The sequence below is a fragment of the Hemicordylus capensis genome, chromosome 1 (assembly GCF_027244095.1).
Source record: "Hemicordylus capensis ecotype Gifberg chromosome 1, rHemCap1.1.pri, whole genome shotgun sequence".
NCBI lineage: Eukaryota > Metazoa > Chordata > Lepidosauria > Squamata > Cordylidae > Hemicordylus > Hemicordylus capensis.
The window spans coordinates 8,255,788-8,273,532 of NC_069657.1; the positions used below are offsets into that span (position 1 = coordinate 8,255,788).

At 46.2% G+C, this 17,745-nt stretch overlaps 1 protein-coding gene across 2 annotated transcripts in view; it reads left to right on the forward strand.

The window, feature by feature from the left end:
* Nucleotides 1-12,907, forward strand: part of GCH1 (GTP cyclohydrolase 1) — a 47,184-nt gene extending 34,277 nt beyond the window's left edge. For both annotated transcript variants that reach the window (XM_053284944.1, XM_053284943.1), the window contains 3 exons: nt 7,881-7,912; nt 9,333-9,417; nt 10,370-12,907. In XM_053284944.1, coding sequence (XP_053140919.1) covers nt 7,881-7,912; nt 9,333-9,417; nt 10,370-10,386 — 134 coding nt within the window. In that variant the 3' untranslated portion in view covers nt 10,387-12,907. The remainder of the gene's footprint in view (nt 1-7,880; nt 7,913-9,332; nt 9,418-10,369) is intronic.
* The last annotated feature ends 4,838 nt before the right edge of the window (nt 12,908-17,745 follow it).

The window sequence follows — 17,745 nt, forward strand, 5'->3', positions numbered from 1 at the left end:
AATGTTGGCTGGCTGGTTCCTCTCTCGGGTTGAGGAGGAAATTCCTGCTGTTGATAGGTAGGGTTGGTGACAGTGTGTAGTGGCAGAGCTGGGAAGCCCCAAGTTCAAATCTCACCTGGGTGGTCTCTGAACCGTAGAACGTTGGAGTCGAAAGATGCATGGGAAGTCTTCAGGTCTAACCCCCTGCCCAGTAAAGGAAACTGTTACAATACCCCTGACAGATGGCTGTTTCAGAACCTCTAGTGGACCTCCATGGCTTGAGGCAGACTGTTCCACTGTCAAACAGCTCTTACGTTTAGAAACCCTCCCCAAACGTCTAGCTTAAATCTGCTTCCTTGTAAAATTTCAACCCTTTAACCAGGGACATAGCGAGACTCCTGGGGCCAGGGGACAAAATCTTCTTTGGGGGCCCTCTTTCGCCCCAGCACCCTAAGACACGCCACCTGCATCTGACATCAGATGCAAAGGGAGGGGCAATCAACATCTCCCCGCCAACACCCCCTATCTGCTGCCACTATTTCTGGTTTGTTTGTTTTTTACATTTTTATATCCCGCTCTTCCTCCAAAGAGCCCAGAGCGGTGTACTACATACTTCCGTTTCTCCTCACAACAACCCCGTGAAGTAGGCTAGGCTGAGAGAGAAGTGACTGGCCCAGAGTCACCCAGCTAGTCTCATGGCTGAATGGGGATTAGAACTCGGGTCTCCCCGGTCCTAGGCCAGTACTCCAGCCACTATACCAAGCTGTTTACCTCCAAAGGTTGTGTGTGTGGGGTGTGTGTGTGTGTGAGCCAGGCGGCGTCAGACGCTGTAGCTCTTCAGCCAAACTGCACACCTGCGCAGTTCGGACAGGGACGCCACATGCCTGTGATGTCACAGGCATGCGGCATCCATGTCCGAACTGTGCAGGTGTGCAGTTTGGCCAGAGAGCTATAGCGGCTGCCACTGCTGCCGCTCGGAAGCCACCCCCACCGGAAGCCAAAAGAAATAGCGGTGGCAGAGCAGGGGCGGTGGCCTGCCTGGAGCCCCCCCCCCGACCTCTGGGCCCAGGGACATTTTCACTCTTTGTCCAATAGGCGCTATGCCCGTGCCCTTGACTCTTGTCCTGCCCTCAGCGGCAACAGAGAACAAGCCTGTCCCTCCTCTTTTATGTAGCAGCCCTCTGGGTATTTGAAGACAGCTCTCCTATCCCGCCCCACGTCTTCCTGGCTTCTCCAAGATCGGGCTGAGAGAGACTCCTGCCTGCAACCTTGGAGAAGCCGCTGCCAGTCTGTGAAGACAATACTGAGCTAGAGGGACCAAGGGTCTGACTCAGTATATGGCAGCTTCCTATGTTCTCTTCTCCAGGCTAAATATACTTGGCTCCCTTCAACCACTCCTTACAGGACTTAGTTGCCAGAGCTCTCCTGGTCTTTGTTACTCTCTCCTGATGCTCAGTCTTGGTCTCCCTCCCCTAAATCTCTTAATATGGGGTCAATGTTGATTTGCCATGCAGAGTTGCTTAAAGGCAGGGATTCTTTAAACTTCAGGCCCTGGTTGTTACCGAACTGCAATTCCCGTTACTCCCAGCACTGCAGTTGGGGATGATGGAAGTTGTAGTCCAATGACATCTCGGGACCTAAGCTTGAGAACCCCTGCCTTTGAGGATTACTGAGACTAGTTTTGTATATATCCCTCATTTTCTCCAAGGTTTGAGTGGTGTGCACCATTACTTCCCCCCTGTCCTCCCCATTTAATCTTCACAACAATCCTGTGAGGTAGGTTAGGCTAAGGCAGAGGATGGTTAGGCTAAGGTACACTGGCCCTGAGGAACTTCATGGCTGAGCGGAATTCGAACTCAGGTCTTCCCTGTCCAATTCTGTCTACTACACTGTGCTGACATGAGGCTTTTGAAGTCTATTTTTTTTAAAAAGCCCACAATCTTAAGTATTATGAGATATCAGAGGCTTTGAGAAGCTGGGAGAGGCATTTACCTGGGGCTCAAACCTTCTGACTTAAGGAATCAACCTCCTTAATTTTCTGGTGATACTATTTTCAACTCCATCGAGGGCAGGTGTGCAGTCTGGTCCCCAAAAGATGGCAGGTCTGGTCCCCGGCTCCCTGGGGTTGCCTGGGAGAAAGCGAAGCAGGTCTAGCAAACATTCAGGGGTGAACAATGAGAACTGGAACCAACGAGACAAACTGAGACAGTCCTGAATAAAGACCCCAGAGGTGAGAGCAAGCGCTAGGCGGAATGCAGTCCAAGAGTCGGGGCCTGGAGGAGTCAGATGGTGGGATACTGGGCTTTCAGGACCCTGGACAGGCCACCGGGAACTTGTTCGTTCAGGAGAGCTGGTCTTGTGGTAGCAAGCAAGACTTGTCCCCTTAGCTAAGCAGGGTCTGCCCTGGTTGCAGATGAATGGGAGACTAGCACTGTAAGATATTCCCCTCAGGGAATGGAGCCACTCTGGGAAGAGCATCTAGGTTCCAAGTTCCCTCCCTGGCAGCATTTCCAAGACAGGGCTGAGAGTGATTCCTGCCTGCAACCTTGGAGAAGTCACTGCCAGTCTGTGTAGACCAGGGATTCTCAACGTGTGGGTCCCCAGATGTAATTGGACTTCAACTCCCATAATTCCCAACCAAAGGCCACTGGGGCTGGGGATTATGGGAGTTGAAGTCCAATAACATCTGGGGACCCACACGTTGAGAAACTCTGGTGTAGACAATACTGAGCTAGATGGACCAAGGGTCTGACTCAGTATAGGGCAGCTTCCGATGTTCTGACAGAGCCTCTGCTCCTGGCCCTAACTAGAACCACATTACACATGAGGTCGACAACACACTTAACTCGGAAGTGGACTGGAATTGGTCCTTTTAGCATTAAAAATAAGATGAACAGGGCCTTGGTCTGGACTGAGATTGTGGCACAAGTGAAAGGGAGTTAGCAATTTCTCCCTGGGCTGTTTTTACCCTGAAAATTGTCTCTCCAAACTGGCAAGTTGCTCCCAAAGTGATGATTCATAGCAAATTGCTTTGGGCATTTTTAGGAAGTCCTAATGAAATTACATCATCCTTCAGAGTAACTCCTGAGCAGCACAATGGAGTAACAGTCTGGATATCAGCCTGTGAGTCTTCTGCCTTACTACTATTATTGTTCTGTAAAGTGCTATGGTCACAGATGAACCTATAGAAATAATCATAATGTAAGTGCTCTAACAGATCAGGCAAAGCTGGCTTTGACTTCAAAACAGATATATAGAAGATGCTGCTGCTGCAGGAGAGAGAAGCTGCATATCTTTGCCCAAAAGCACACTTTTCCCTTGCCCTATTTTACTTAAAGCCACTTATAGGTCAGACTCTGGTTTGGCAAGTACGGTTGGTATGATAGGACTAATCTCTCTTAATAGGATTTCTCTAGTGTGTCGGGTTTGTATGCCAGGGGCATGACCCTTGCCCAGTAAACAAAAACATCCGTGTGTGTCCCTGATTTTTTGAGTGGTTAACTTTGGAGCTATTAGAGAACCAATTTATAGTTTGTCAAATGCCACATTCAGCATACTCTGGAACCAAATTCTAGCAGCCACTATTTTATTTATTCACTAATTGTTCAATTCTTATACCGCCTTTCATAAGGCATCCCAAGGCAGTTTACAAAAGTCAAAATTTAAAACTTTTAAACCAGTTAAACAGTAAAAACCATAAAACACACCAAAAAAAAAAAAATAGAAAAAAGAAAGAAAAAAACCCAAACCACCATTAAAAAGACAAACAGAAGCAGGAGAGCTGAGAGGCCTGGCAACCCCTAAGGGGTAAAAGTTTGAACAAATAAAAAGGTCTTTAGTTGGTTTTTAAAAGCAGCCACAGATGTCACAGAGCGGACATTCACTGGGAGAGCTGTGACCGATTTTCTTTGCAGAAGAAAAGTGTATTAGTTTGGACGGAGACCACTCTTGCCAGCAGACAGCTGAACCCAGATCGCAGCTAGGCAATGTAGAAAGGACACCTGCTAGTATAAAATACAGCAACAGGTTTCTTTCCAAAACTGATTCAGGGTGGGCTTTTCCCACCCGCACTAAGGAAAGGTCAGCCTTATTTTAAGAACTAAAGCTGAAATGTGTCTGGAAAAGGTGCCCCAGTGACTATTTGACCCTGCCAGTTGGGTTAGTAGCTTTTCTTACTAAGCACTTAGCACAGCTCCTTTTTTGGACGGCCTGGACTGTCCCTGTTGATTGATGTGCCAGGAACACAATCCAGCCAAGGTGGAAACATCCTATTCATTATACTGGGACAGAATTTAAGGGTGTGCTCAATTCCCCTGTTGAAGTCAGCAAGGCTGTGAAAAGTAGGCAGAACTGAAACAGTGCTTCAGTTCTGGTGTCCCATTTGTGGGTGGCAAAGTGTGTGTGTATTGGGGGGGGAGGCTTTTGATTATTTGCCTGAGAAGGCTTACTGGTGGCAGTAGCTTAGTCATCCCAATGGCCACCAATTTTCCAACCCCTGCTAACTTGGCAAAGAGGCACCTTTTAATGTGGTGATTCTCTTTATTTAGCAGGGGGAGAGTAACTGGCCCTCTCCACCCCCAGGACAGTACCTCTAGTGACTGTGGCTGGTGTCTCTCTTATGTTTTGTGTTAGATTGTGAGCCCTTTGGTGACAGGGATCCATCTTATTTATTTATTTATTTATTATTTCTCTGTGTAAATGGCCCTGGGCCATTTTTGGAAGGGCAGTACAGAAACCGAATGAATGAATGAATAAGATGGAGGTGTTGGTGGTCAGCAAGAAAGCTAATCTGGGAGTGGGGATTCAGCCAGTTCTGGATGGGGCTGCATGTTCTCTGAAATACCACATGTGCTTGGGGTTCTCCTGGCTTTGCTGGCTGGAAAAAGAAGGAATGGAAAAGAGTGCCTCTGCATGGCTTCAACAGGTATGTCAGCTGCAGCCTTTCCTAGAAAGCGGATGTAGCTATAACCATCCATGGCTTATTAACATTTTGGTTGCATTACTGCATGGCTCTCTATACAAGGCTGCCCTTGAAAAGCATTCAGAAACTACAGTTGGTGCGGAATTCTGCGGTCAGGGAGGGGTCCATCTTGCAATGCACTTCGGAGTTCTCCTAGAAAGGAGCATAGGCACTCAGCAGCTGCTGAAATTGCTTTGCACCAGGACAGCTTGCAAAATAACACCAGCCAACTTCTACAATCTGGAAATTACCCATAAAGTATCTGCCTTTGCTGTAGATGTACTTAAGAGAACACCTTCTTCGTTATGAGCCCTGCCACCTATTAAGATCATCTGGGTAGGTCCATCTGCAGCTGCCACCAGCTTGTCTAGTAGCTACTCAAGGCCAGGCCTTCTCCTTTACTGTCCCCCAGGCTTTGGAATGTGCTCCCTGTTGAAATAAGAGCCTCCCCATCGCTGATAACTTCTAAAAATATTTTAAAATGCTTCATTTTTATTGAAAATAAAAATTATTATTATCATTACATTTAATATTATATAATATTAAATTTACATTATTACATTTAATATAATATTATAGTGCCCTTATACAAATCTATGGTGCGGCTCACATTTGGAGTATTGCTTGCAGTTATGGTCACCGTATCTTTAATGATCAAAAGGGGACGGAAGGACAAAATCCTTCCTATCTGTGAGGAGTCCTGGGTAAGCTGAGACCATCCACTTTTTAATATGAGTAGATTCACCCTTCCAAGGGAATATTCTGGGAGAGTAAAGTAGAAAACTCCTCCCTACAAGAAAGGCATGAATAGTCTTAGGCTTTCAGGAATATGTCTAGGTCAGGACCCAAAAAGGAGTGACACTCTATAACAATAACAAGGATTTATTAATAACTGGATGATCAGGAAAATGACAGAGGCATCACAATTGCTGCTTCCAATTCAAGGGAGACCCTTCTCCAGGAACTACAAGACCCATGAAGTCAGATCCAAGCACTTAAACAAAAATAAATCCCCTGCTGAATTTATTAATTCAGTATCTCTAGCTAAATGGTTCCCTATCCTTCCTACTTGCTTCCAGGCAATGTTCTCTCCAATTTTTCTCATCTGTGTGTGGAATGAGTTTTGTTCTGGGTGTGCGGGCAGTATCAAGGCAGTATGCATGCACATGCATTCAGAATGGGACCTTCCTGATTGAATCTGGATGGGATCTAAAATTAACTGAGTGGACATCAAAAAACATATGAGCGTGCGCACACACACACGCACAGCTTTATCTATTCTATCAATTAAATTTGTTCACTGTCCCAAATTTGCGTCTCAGGGTGGGCAGTTTACAACAATATAAAATAAGTTAAAACACAGAAAATAAAAACCTTAAAGCAATTTAAAACCACAGTCAAATTAAAAAGCTTGGGTGAAGAGATAAGTCTGTAAGTACTTTTAAAAACTTGTCAGAGATGGGAAGGCCTTAGAGGAAACCCTGCTTCCAGGTAAGGAACTCCCAGTTGCTTTCCAGCTCAAGGCTGTTAGTCTCTGCTTTCTTACAGTAGTTGCTGATCAGACCTGCTTCAGAGGCCTCCAGGGAAGAACTGAATTCTAACACACCCCTCCTCTCACTTTGGACTGGGCTACAAGAATTTCCAAGCAGTTAGACTATCACTACTATATCTTAAGAAGGATACTGTAGAACTGGAAAAGGTGCAACCACGATGATCGGGGGCTGGATCACCTTCCTTATGAGGCAAGGCTACAGCATCTAGGACTTTTTAGTTGTTAGAAAAAAGGTGACTAAGGGGAGACATGGGAGGGAAGTCTATAAAATCATGCATGGAGGAGAGAATGGACAGAGATACATCTCTCTCTCTCTCTCTCACACACACACACACACACACACACCACTACTAGAACCAGGGGTCATCCCATGAAACTGAAGGTTGGGAAATTTAGGATTGACAAAAGGAAGTACTGTACTTCTTCACACAGCACATAATACCTGGGAGAACACCGCCTTCTGCATGATCTCCACCAGACATTAAGGTCATCGAGAGAGGTCCATCTCTATATGTTGCCAGTTTGTCTGGCAGTGACTTGGGAGCGGGCTTTCTCTGTAGTTGCTCTTGGGGTGTGGAATGCACTCGCTATAGATATTCGTAGTTTAACATCTTTATCTGCTTGTAAAAGAGTCCTTAAGATACATTTATTTTAGTCAGGCTTTTAGTAATCTTTGAATGTTTTAAATTAATTTTAACAGCTTGTGAATGAATGAATGAATGAAAATAACTTGTGGAATTCTCTGCCACAGGATGTGGTGATGGCCACTAGCTTGGATGGCTTTAAAAAGGGGCTTAGACAAAGTCATGGAGGACAGGTCTATTGATGGCTACTAGTCTGGTAGCTACAGGCCACCTCCAGCCTCCGAGGCAAGATGCTGCTAAATACCAGTTGCAGGGGAACAACAGCAGGAGAGAGGGCATGCAAATACATACCTCTTGTCTGTGGGCTCCCCAGAGGCATCTGGTGGGCTACTGTGGAAAACAGGATGCAGGACTAGATGGGCCTTCGGCCTGATCCAGCAGGGCTGTTCTTATCTTCTTAAAAAGGTTAAGACACATTTGTTCACTTAATTAGACTATAGATTTTAACTGTTTAACATTTTAAATTGTTCTAACATTTTAATTTTGTTTTAATTCATGTTTTACTGTAAACCACTGAGATGCAAGTTTTGGGCAGTGTAAAAACGTTAAATAAAATTAAAAAATAAATAAAACTCAATGATGAAAAGAGCTTAAGTGCCAGAAGGTGGCACATTTTAATGGGTTTTATATGTTAGCAGGAGAAGGAGCAGGATTGTGTACATTTAAACTTTGCTCTTGCATTGTGAAAGTGAATCAAATGTTTACCTAGAAACTGCTAACAAAGAATGCCCTTTCTCCCCTCTAGGATTGTGGAAATATACAGCAGAAGATTACAAGGTAAGCAATCTCCTTTTTGTTCTACCAATAGACAACAGGAGGGGGTGGTTTACACAATTGACACTAGGGATGGAGAGCTGGACTTGTGGTAGCCAGCATGACTTGTCCCCTTAGCTAAGCAGAGTCTGCCCTGGTTGCATATGAAAGAGGGACTAGAAGTGTGAGCACTGGAAGATAGTCCCCTTAGGGGATGGGGATGCTCTGAGAAGAGCACAAGGCCCCAAGTTCCCTCCCTGGCAGCATCTCCAAGATAGGGATGAGAGAGATTCCTGCCTGCAAGCTTGGAGAAGCCGCTGCCAGTCTGTGAAGACAGTACTGAGCTAGCTAGACCAAGGGTTTGACTCAGTATATGGCAGCTTCCTATGTTCCTAAGCCTCAGTCATGCCCCAGCTGGATAGGAGGGGCCATGCCCTGCCTAGATTCTGTCCTTGGCTCCTGTATGAGGTAGGCGGAAAAACAGTCCCGCCCAGCTGGGGCCTGGTTGACCATCAAGTTCCCCGCCTCCAACCTTGTTTTTATCTAACACATGATTGAGAGCCTGGAGTGTGCCCTAAAGAGAACTTTTTACCATTGAAAATGGCTTGCTATCTAACACCTCAGAGACACAGAGGAAGAGAGGAGATTCTGGCATCTTGAGACCTGGGAAATGGCTTGAACCCTTAGCAGGCATAACTGCAGCCGGGAAACAAAGGTGGCGGCGGGGGTGGGGTGGGGGTTGTTCCCCCCATTTGTATTCATTCCTGCTGAAGTTTTACAGGGTGAATACTGTTAGCCAGGTGTGAAAGGCACGGGAAGAGCCGACTTGTTTGTCAGGCTTCAGTAAAATGGAATTGTAAAGCCAAAGAAGCAAAGAGGGGATTCTAGCCAGCGTTTAAAGGGAAGCCATTTCTCTACGCCCAAAGCCTATCTAGTCCAGCACCCTGTCTATCACAGTGGTCGACCAGTTGCCCTGGGAAGCCACACAATCAGGAGGTGACGGCCTCCCCCCTCTCCTGCTGTGGCTCCATTGCCACGGGTATTAGAGGCACTCTACCTCTGAGGCTGGAGGTGGCCTATAGCTACCAGACTAGTAGCCATGGATAGACCTGTCCTCCATGAATTTGTCTAAGCCCCACTTAAAGCCATCCAAGCTGGTGGCCATCACCCCATCCCATGGTAGATAATTCCATCGATTAATGATGCCATAGGTTCTCGGGACCTCATGCAAGATCCTACTACTGCTACGACTATCTATGTACCCTCTTCAACCAAAGTTCTCAAAGCAATTTTTGTGCCGCTTGTGTCTCTCTGGACAATTTTCACTCCCTTGCATTGAGAAGTGTTGCTTTCTGCCCAGGTGGTGAAAGCCACCTATTTCTGGCTGGCTTGAATTGTGAATTGTAAAATAGACACTAGTCTTCTTTTTTGCCCCATTCTGCAGTTCAGGAGCGCCTTACAAAACAAATCGCAGTTGCCATCACAGAAGCCTTACAGCCTGCTGGGGTTGGTGTGGTTGTTGAAGCGACGTAAGTTCACACAAGAGTTTCCATCGGGCTGGGAGTGACTCCTGCCTTATAGCCTTGGAAAGCCACTGCCAGTCAGTGAAGACAGTACTGAGCTAGATAGACCAGTGGTCTGACTAGGAATATGGTTCTGGAAGTAGGTTCTGAATGTCAACCTTCAATGGTATCGAACTATAATTAACTAACTAGTGTTAGCTAGGGTCATTGGATATTCATGTAAAATCTATAATATAAAGAATTTAAAAAATATTATTGGGAACAGTTGTACAGAGACTGGGTCGTTAGCATGAGAGCCGGTCTTGTGGTAGCAAGCATGAGTTGTCCCCTCTGCTAAGCAGGGTCTACCCTGGTTTGCATTTGAATGGGAGACATGTCTGAGCACTGTAAGAGATTCCCCTTAGGGGGTGGGGTTACTCTGGGAAGAGCACCTGCTGTTAGGGCTGAGAGCAGGGGCGTAGCAAGGTTGGAGGGGGCCCAGAGACAAGATTTTAAAATGGGCCCCTCGCTGATATACACGCACAAACACACTTCACAATATATAGTGCACTCACACTCACATCCCCATTATGGATACGGTGAATATCTAGTTCACATTGAATCTAGTTTTTTTACTCTCTGCTCCTGCCGATCTCCAAGAGACTCAACATAATTCATAGGGGGTGCAACATGGGCGGGTGGGGAGTCATGTGATGTGCCTCTGGGGGGCCCCAAGACGACTGCCTCCCCTTGCCTAATGGTAGTTACGCCCCTGGCTGAGAGAGACTCCTGAATGTAATCTTGGAGAAGCTGCTGCCAATCTGAGTAAACAATACTGACCTAGATGGACCAATGGGCAACTTCCTATGTTCCTTTAGATTGTGCAGTTAATTTCAGCTCTTCACACATGCACAGACATCCTCTCGTCTAGTGATCTTTGCCTGATGGGAGTCTGTCTCCTCCTCTCTCTTTCTCACAGACACATGTGTATGGTGATGAGAGGTGTGCAGAAAATGAACAGTAAAACCGTAACCAGCACGATGCTAGGAGTGTTCCGGGAAGACCCAAAGACACGGGAAGAGTTCTTGACGCTCATCCGTAGCTAAAACTGTGCCATTCCTCACTGGATTCCTTTTGTCTGATGTTGCGGTTCGTCCTTTGCTGCTTGTTCAATGTCTTTTTCTTTTTAAAGTAACTGCAATTTGAAATTATCTGTTTTAGTTATCAGTTCTGTAAAAGACTCTTTTTATGGCAGAACACACACATACTTTTTTTTTTTGCTACAATCATTCTTCATGTCAGAGGTTCTAATAGTCTTGGAAATGTTTGTATCTATGTTCTAGGAGACCTAAAATGTGTTCAGGGCAGATTTTCACATGGTGGGTGGGCGTTGTGCAGGTTAGCAGACTTTTAAAAGAACATTGGGGTAATCCGTAGTAGCAGGGAACTGGCCTTTTTCACAGCTGCTGCGCACTGAGTTGACACTTTCAACGAGCTCTCCACCACGACCCCAAGATCCCTTTCCTGGTCAGTCACTGACAGCTCAGACCCCAATGTGAAGTTGGGTTTTTTTTGCTCCAATATGCATCACTTTACAAACTTGCTTACATTGACCTGCTTTTGCCATTTTGTCGCCCACTCACCCATTTTGCAAAGATTCTTTTGGAGCTCCTCACAATCTGTTGTGGATCTCATTACCCTAAATCAGGGATTCTCAACGTTGGGTCCCCAGATGTTGTTGGACTTCAACTCCCATAATCCCCAGACCCAGTGGCCTTTGGTTGGGGATTATGGGAGCTGAACTCCAATAACATCTGGGAACCCAACATTGAGAATCCCTGCCCTAGTTGAATGTTGTTTGCAAATTTGGCCACTTCACTGCTTGCCCGAACTTCTAGATCATTTATGTTAAAAAAACACTGGTCCAAGTACAGATCCCTGGGGGACCCCCCTTCTTACTCTCCTCCATTGTGAAAACTGCCCGTTTATTGCTACCCTCTGTTTCCTGTCCTTCAACCACTTACCAATCCACAGATGATCTTGCCCACTTATTCCATGACTGCTAAGTTTGTTCAAGAGCCTTTGATGAGGAACTTGGTCAAAAGGTTTTTCAGGTATACTGTGTCGACCGGATCACCTTTATCCACATGCCTGTTGACACTCTCAAAGAACTCCAAACGGTTAGTGAGGGAAGACTATCCCTTGCAGAAGCCATGCTGGTTCTCCTTCAACAAGGCCTGTTCTTCTATGTGTTCAACAATTTTGTCCTTACGTATGCTTTCCATCAATTTACCGGCACCAAAGTTAAGCTGACCAGCCTGTAATTTCCCAGATCCCCCCCCGGATCCCTTCTTGAAAATTGGAGTCACATCGGCTACTTTCCAGGTCTCTGGTACAGAGCCTGATTGTAGGGACAAGTTACATATTTTTGCTAGGAGATTAGCAATTTCACATTTGAGTTAACCTGGCATGTTTTACAAGGGAATTACTATTGGGGTGATACAAGCAGGGAACATGCAGCCACCCTTGGAGACCCGTTTAAATTTGTCATTCTTTGAGAGTTGTGTTTGCTACGCTCTTTAGGCTCTCCTGTGACCACAGTTCTGAAGGGCACCTGATGCACTGTATTTATTTATTTTTACTACAACTTGGTGCCAATTTCAGTTTACAGCTAACCTGTGAGTCCTGCATTTAATGTGTGCATTGGCTGTTTGACATTACTGGTGAAAGGGGAAATGATTTTAAATGTGCCAGTTAACAAAGTAAGAGATGGTTTGCATAATCTGTGCAACTTGCACGCATCCAACATTACTGGGCTGACAGACCCTTGTGTGGTCTGTCAGCCATTATCAGGAAACACCTCCAGGTCTCTCTAGTCCAAGTCTAACAGTCTTTCCACTACAAGCCTCTAGCTCTCTTTACCAATGTAGTGTAGTGTTTAAAAGCTCCAAGTAGCACTTTAGCTAAAATGTGGAGAGGTCAATCTGTTTTTGCACATTTCCTTGAAAGTGTAATGGACACACCATGCTTTGCTTAAAGGTGGAGGCAATCGTGGAGATCTCATGCATTTCATTCAGGACAGAGTTTGTACCCTCACTGAACAACCTCTCTTTGTTCATTGTTTTGCTGTGCTTGATGGTCCTTCTGACATACCTCTTACTTGGTACTCGGATGGAGCCTTCTGGTGCCACTCTCCTGCGCAAGCTCTACGGGAGTGAAGAGGAGACACACAGGAGCCCACCATTGGGATCTTGCAACTCCCATTCATTTCCGCCGAGCAGAGCAAAAGGAAGTCCCAGAGGCTTGTGTCCTTTGTGGCCTTAGACCTTGTTCAGATACTTTGTATGGCTTGGTGAATAATATTTATGACTTTTCCTCTTGTGAAAATCTTGTAACTTGATTCTTAATGACCTTTACTGTGCCCGGGGGGTATCCTAAAAGCACACACAGTCTGTCAATGTGTTCTCCCCCTGAAAAATGTGGATCTGTTTAAAATATTAAAATATATTATTGGTCATTTTTGGAGGTTCTCATCTGTGTGGTTTGTGAGTTGGCCACTGGCAACTGCATTATTAAAATGTGTTTTTCCTGTACTTTCTGTCTCGACAATAAGACTTCCAGGATGGCTAGCAATAAAAACAATACAAAATAAAACACAGGGAAATGCTATTTAAAAAGCTGATCTAACAAGATGGTAGTCACCAGGAAGATGAGGAGAGCAACATGAGGATTGAGGGCTCCAGGCTAAAAACACTGTAAAAGAAAGCCCTTTTTACCAGGTGTCAAAACACCATCAATGATAGGATCAACTAGTGGGGAAGAACTGTAGTTCATTCAGTGTTAGATCATCAGACACAGGAGGACTCTGGTTCAATCCAGGCATCTCCAGGTAGGGCTAGGAAAGACTCCCATCAGAAACCCCTAGAGAGCAACTGCCAATCAAAATGTGTCCACAGGCAGTAGAATGTACCCCAGGGGAGGCTAGCTATACAACAAATGGGAAACTTTGCTGAACAGACCAGGGAGGTGGGCCATAAGGTAACTTCAATCTCCCTGATATGGAAGGGTTTCTTTTGCAGATCTCCATAATTCCTGACACTTCCCCTGGTAGCCCTTTCATAGGAACATACTACTAAGACTATGGTGGCAGGCCTGCTCAACTTTGGCCCACCTGCAGATGTTGGCCTACAACTATAATCCTATAATCTTTGGCTATCGGCCACTGTGGCTGGGGATTATGGGAATTGTAGTCCAGAAACAGTGGGGGGGGGGAGTTGAGCAGGGTACTGCTTTTCAACAGGTATTCTAAAAGCAGCTTACCTAGAAAAACAACAAATAAGATGGCTTCCTGTCCCAAAAGGTCCCGCAATTAGCCGCCACTGAAGGGATGCTGTGCTGGGTTGAATGGGGACAGTTGCTCTCCCCCTGTGAAATGTAAGAGAACCCCACTATAAAAAGGTGCCTCTTTGCTCAGTTAGCAGGGGTAACTGAAACAGGTTCCGCAAAAGAGCATGGTGTGTTCTGTTAGCTTTCCTCAAAACACAGACCATCATTTTATAACTTTGCCTGAAAAGAAGAAACTCTCAGGCTAGAAAAGGGCTTCATTGTGTACATATAATAAGAGCAACCATAACAGAAAACAGTAAAACATGGAGGCTTAAAAATATATATTATTTTTAAAAGCAGTGTCAATATTAGGCTGGTCAAGCAGCACTACTTGGCTTAGGTGATGCATCTAATACTCTTGGAATTACTGCACTCGGCTTCGTTGAATCCACAGACTAACCGGAATGTTGACCTTTCATTTCCAGAAGAGCCCTTGCCCTGCTGGAACTGCACCAGGGTTGTATTAGCTATTTCGTCAATGGAAGAAAAACAAAACTTGCTGCATTTCCCATTTGTACCCATTCTTTTTCCAAGGAGCTCAGGGCAGCTCCTTTACTCATTTTTATCCTTGTGACCATCCTGTGAGAGGTAGGCCAGGATGAGAAACCGGGCCTGGCGAAACCCTGGTGGTGGAGCAGGGAACCGGGCCCAGGCCTCTGTGACCCAAAATCCAACACTTGGTCTGCCACACCATGGCTGGCTCTCAAAAGCAAACTTTCTGCTCATGGTGTGTTAAGGGAGGACAGCTGGTCTTGTGGAAACAAGCATGAATTGTCCCCTTGGCTAAGCAGGGCCCAGCCTGGTCTGCATTTGAATGGGAGACTACACATGTGAGCACTAAGATATTCCCCTTAGCAGGATGGGGCTGTTCTGGGAAGAGCACATTTATTAATTTAATTTAATTTAATTCAATATCCCACTCTTCCTCCAAGGAGCACAGAGTGGTGTACAACATACTTAGGTTTCTCCTCACAATAACCCTGTGAAGTTGGTTAGGCTGAGAGAGAAGTGACTGGCCCAGAGTCACCCAGCAAGTATCATGGCTGAATGGGGATTTGAACTCGGGTCTCCCCGAAGATTCCATTGTTCTGGGAAGAGCACATGCAAGAAGATTCTTCCCTGGCAGTATCTCCAAGATAGGGCTGAGAGAGGCTCCCGCCTGCAACCTTGGAGAAGCTGCTGCCAGTCTGTGCAGACCACACTGAGCTAGATGGGCCAATGGTCTGACTCGAAATAAGGCAGCTTCCTATGTTTCTATGGGTGTTTTCAGCTGGAACCTGGCAATAACGTCATGCCAGATCTCTGCTGCTGAGAAGCAATGACACGGCCTCTAAAACCATTAGCTGCTCAAGTATGGCGCTGAACACGCAACAGAGGAAGTGGGGGTCAGGCTAGGGCCCTAGCCGTCTGTGCCTACTGTCCAGGCAAAGGGACTGGAACCAGGGACAGCTCAATGTAGAGGCAGTCCTCTGAGGATGTGGCCAAAGTGATATGGGAAATGTGTTTTGGGCAGTATACAAATGTGTTAAATAAATAAAATAAATCCATGATGACCAGTTCTCGCTTTGAAGTTTCCCTTGATTCAGACTCCAGAAGCAGAGAAAGCTGTCCTATACCGAGACAGACCAGTGGTCCATCTAGCTCAGTATTTATTTATTTTACACACACACACACACACCTTCCCCTCCAGTACACTACTGCTTGGGGCAGCTCACAGCATTAATAAAGTATACAATATAAAGCAAAATAATAATAAAATTAAACACATTAAAAGACCAAGCTAAAACCACATTTAAAATAACAAATTGTAAACATTTCAAATTAAAAGTTATTTGTGAAAAGTAAAAAACTAAGAGCTACACAGGACCAGCTCTTCTCAACTTCAATTCATAATCTAAATTGCCATGAAGCAGAACTTGGATTTTTTTTTTTTTTAACTTGGTGCACAATACTACCCTCAGGGATGGAGTCAGAGATTGGGCGGTTGAGGACCCCTTGTAATCCAAGTTTCTAATCCAAGCTCCAAAAGGTATAAGTAGCATCGATGTGCATCTAGGAACCTGGAGTGCTGGTGGGGGCCCAATGCACTGTGTGTGTGTGTGGGGGGGGGAGAGTGCAAAGCTTTGCCCCAGGACTTCCCCTACAACCCGCAAAGGGGTGGTGGTTAGGGATGTGCACGGAACCAGGTGGGGGAAGTTTGAAGGCGGGCGGGGCGGTCTGACTTTAAGGGCAGGGGAGGGTGCATTTATCCCTCCATCCGCCTCCCCCCACTGGTGCTCCTTTAGCAAAGGCTCCTTCGGGGCGGCAGCATACCTCCCTGCCGCCCCGTCTCCTTTTCCTGGAAGCACCAGGAAGTACCCAGTGCCCAAAGCGTGCCAGGTACTTCCGGGAAAAGGGGAGACATGGCAGCAGGGCGATATGCTGCCACCCTGAAGGAGCCTCTGCTAAAGGAGTACCAGTGGGGGGAAAGCAGAGGGAGGGATAAGTGCACCCTCCCCTGCCCTTAAAGTGAGAGCTCTCTCGCCTTCGAACCGGCCGAACAGCCGGTTGTTCGAACTGGTTGGGAGGCCCTTAGAAGGGCCTCTGAATGGGTTCGTGCACATCCCTAGTGGTGGTGTCTTGTTTCTCCCTTGCACATTAGCAAGGAAGTGTTAATTATGACCCACAAGCCGGATGGTGAGCTTTTGCTGCCTTGATGATGTAACATGGAAAGACCTGAGTGACCCTGGCTGTGAGAGAGGTGGGGCTATGCAAGCGGAACAAGGCTCAATTTGACGTTGGCTTTCTCATTCACTGGGCAGGCCTGATGGTTCGCTTGCCCTGCATGTTTACCTCTAAGCAATATCCTCATCCCACCTCCACTTGCTCTTTTGCAAAATGGTGACGTAGGAGGAAACTCTGAGTTGCTATTTTGGAAGCTTCGGCTCAGAGTCCAGCTTCAGCAACAGTCTGGCTTCAGCAGCTGAAAGTGCTTGTAAGGCTCGGCCAAGCATCATCCTTCAAGTTATGGCTTTCTGCTTGGGGCAACACAGTGGACAGATTACATAAGGTGCAGAGGTGGGCGAGAAGGGGAAGAGAAAATCTGAATTCAGGGCTGCCTGAAGGGTGAGAACACAGGCACGCAGGTCTGAGAAGCTGATTGCATTTTAGCATATTTTTATACCGCCCAAAACACAAGTTCTTTGGGCGGTTTACAAGACAATAAAATCAACCAATAAACATAGTTCAACAATTAAAATTTAAAAATTTCACATTGTGTTTCTCTTTATTTTCTTCCTTGCAAAATGCTACCGAACACAAGATGACACTGAATTTAAGACGAGCCCCTTAAAAAACTGAGGTTAAATACAGGTTATACCTATATTTACCCAAAATGAAGAGGACTCTGAATATAAGATGAATCCCTGATTTCTAATATCAAAGAACTTGGGGGGATAACCTAGTCTTGGATTCACGTAACTATAATAGTTATTTCTGAGGATTCTGATTATCCATGAAGTTGTGCAGGGGCAGAAATGCCATTGGGCGACTGTGTTCAATGAACATGGGCTGCCCAATGGGGGGGGACGGGACTGTGCACTGCCTGCCTCCGTAGCCACCCGTCTTCCCTCCTCTTCATTGCCAGTAAACAGCCTGTGAAGCTGCCTGCCTGCCTGCCCTCCTCTCTCCTTCTGCCCCTTTGGCTTTGCCAGTGCTGATGAGGGCCAATGATATCATTGCCTAATGTGTTCTGTTGGGCGGTGAGGTCATTTGCCCACGGCTGTGGAGGTAGGTAGCATGCAGCTCTCCTGGCCCCGGCCCCGGCCCCACGAGTGCCAGTTCTTTGCCGGCACTGAGGAGTGTGGGAGGGAGGCTGTAGCGATGGGAGCTGCCCAAAAAATTGCGCCATAAGTCACTGCCCACATTGCTACTGAGGTTGTGACATTCTTTTCAGAGGTCATCATTTCCCTCCATCCATTATATGTGTGC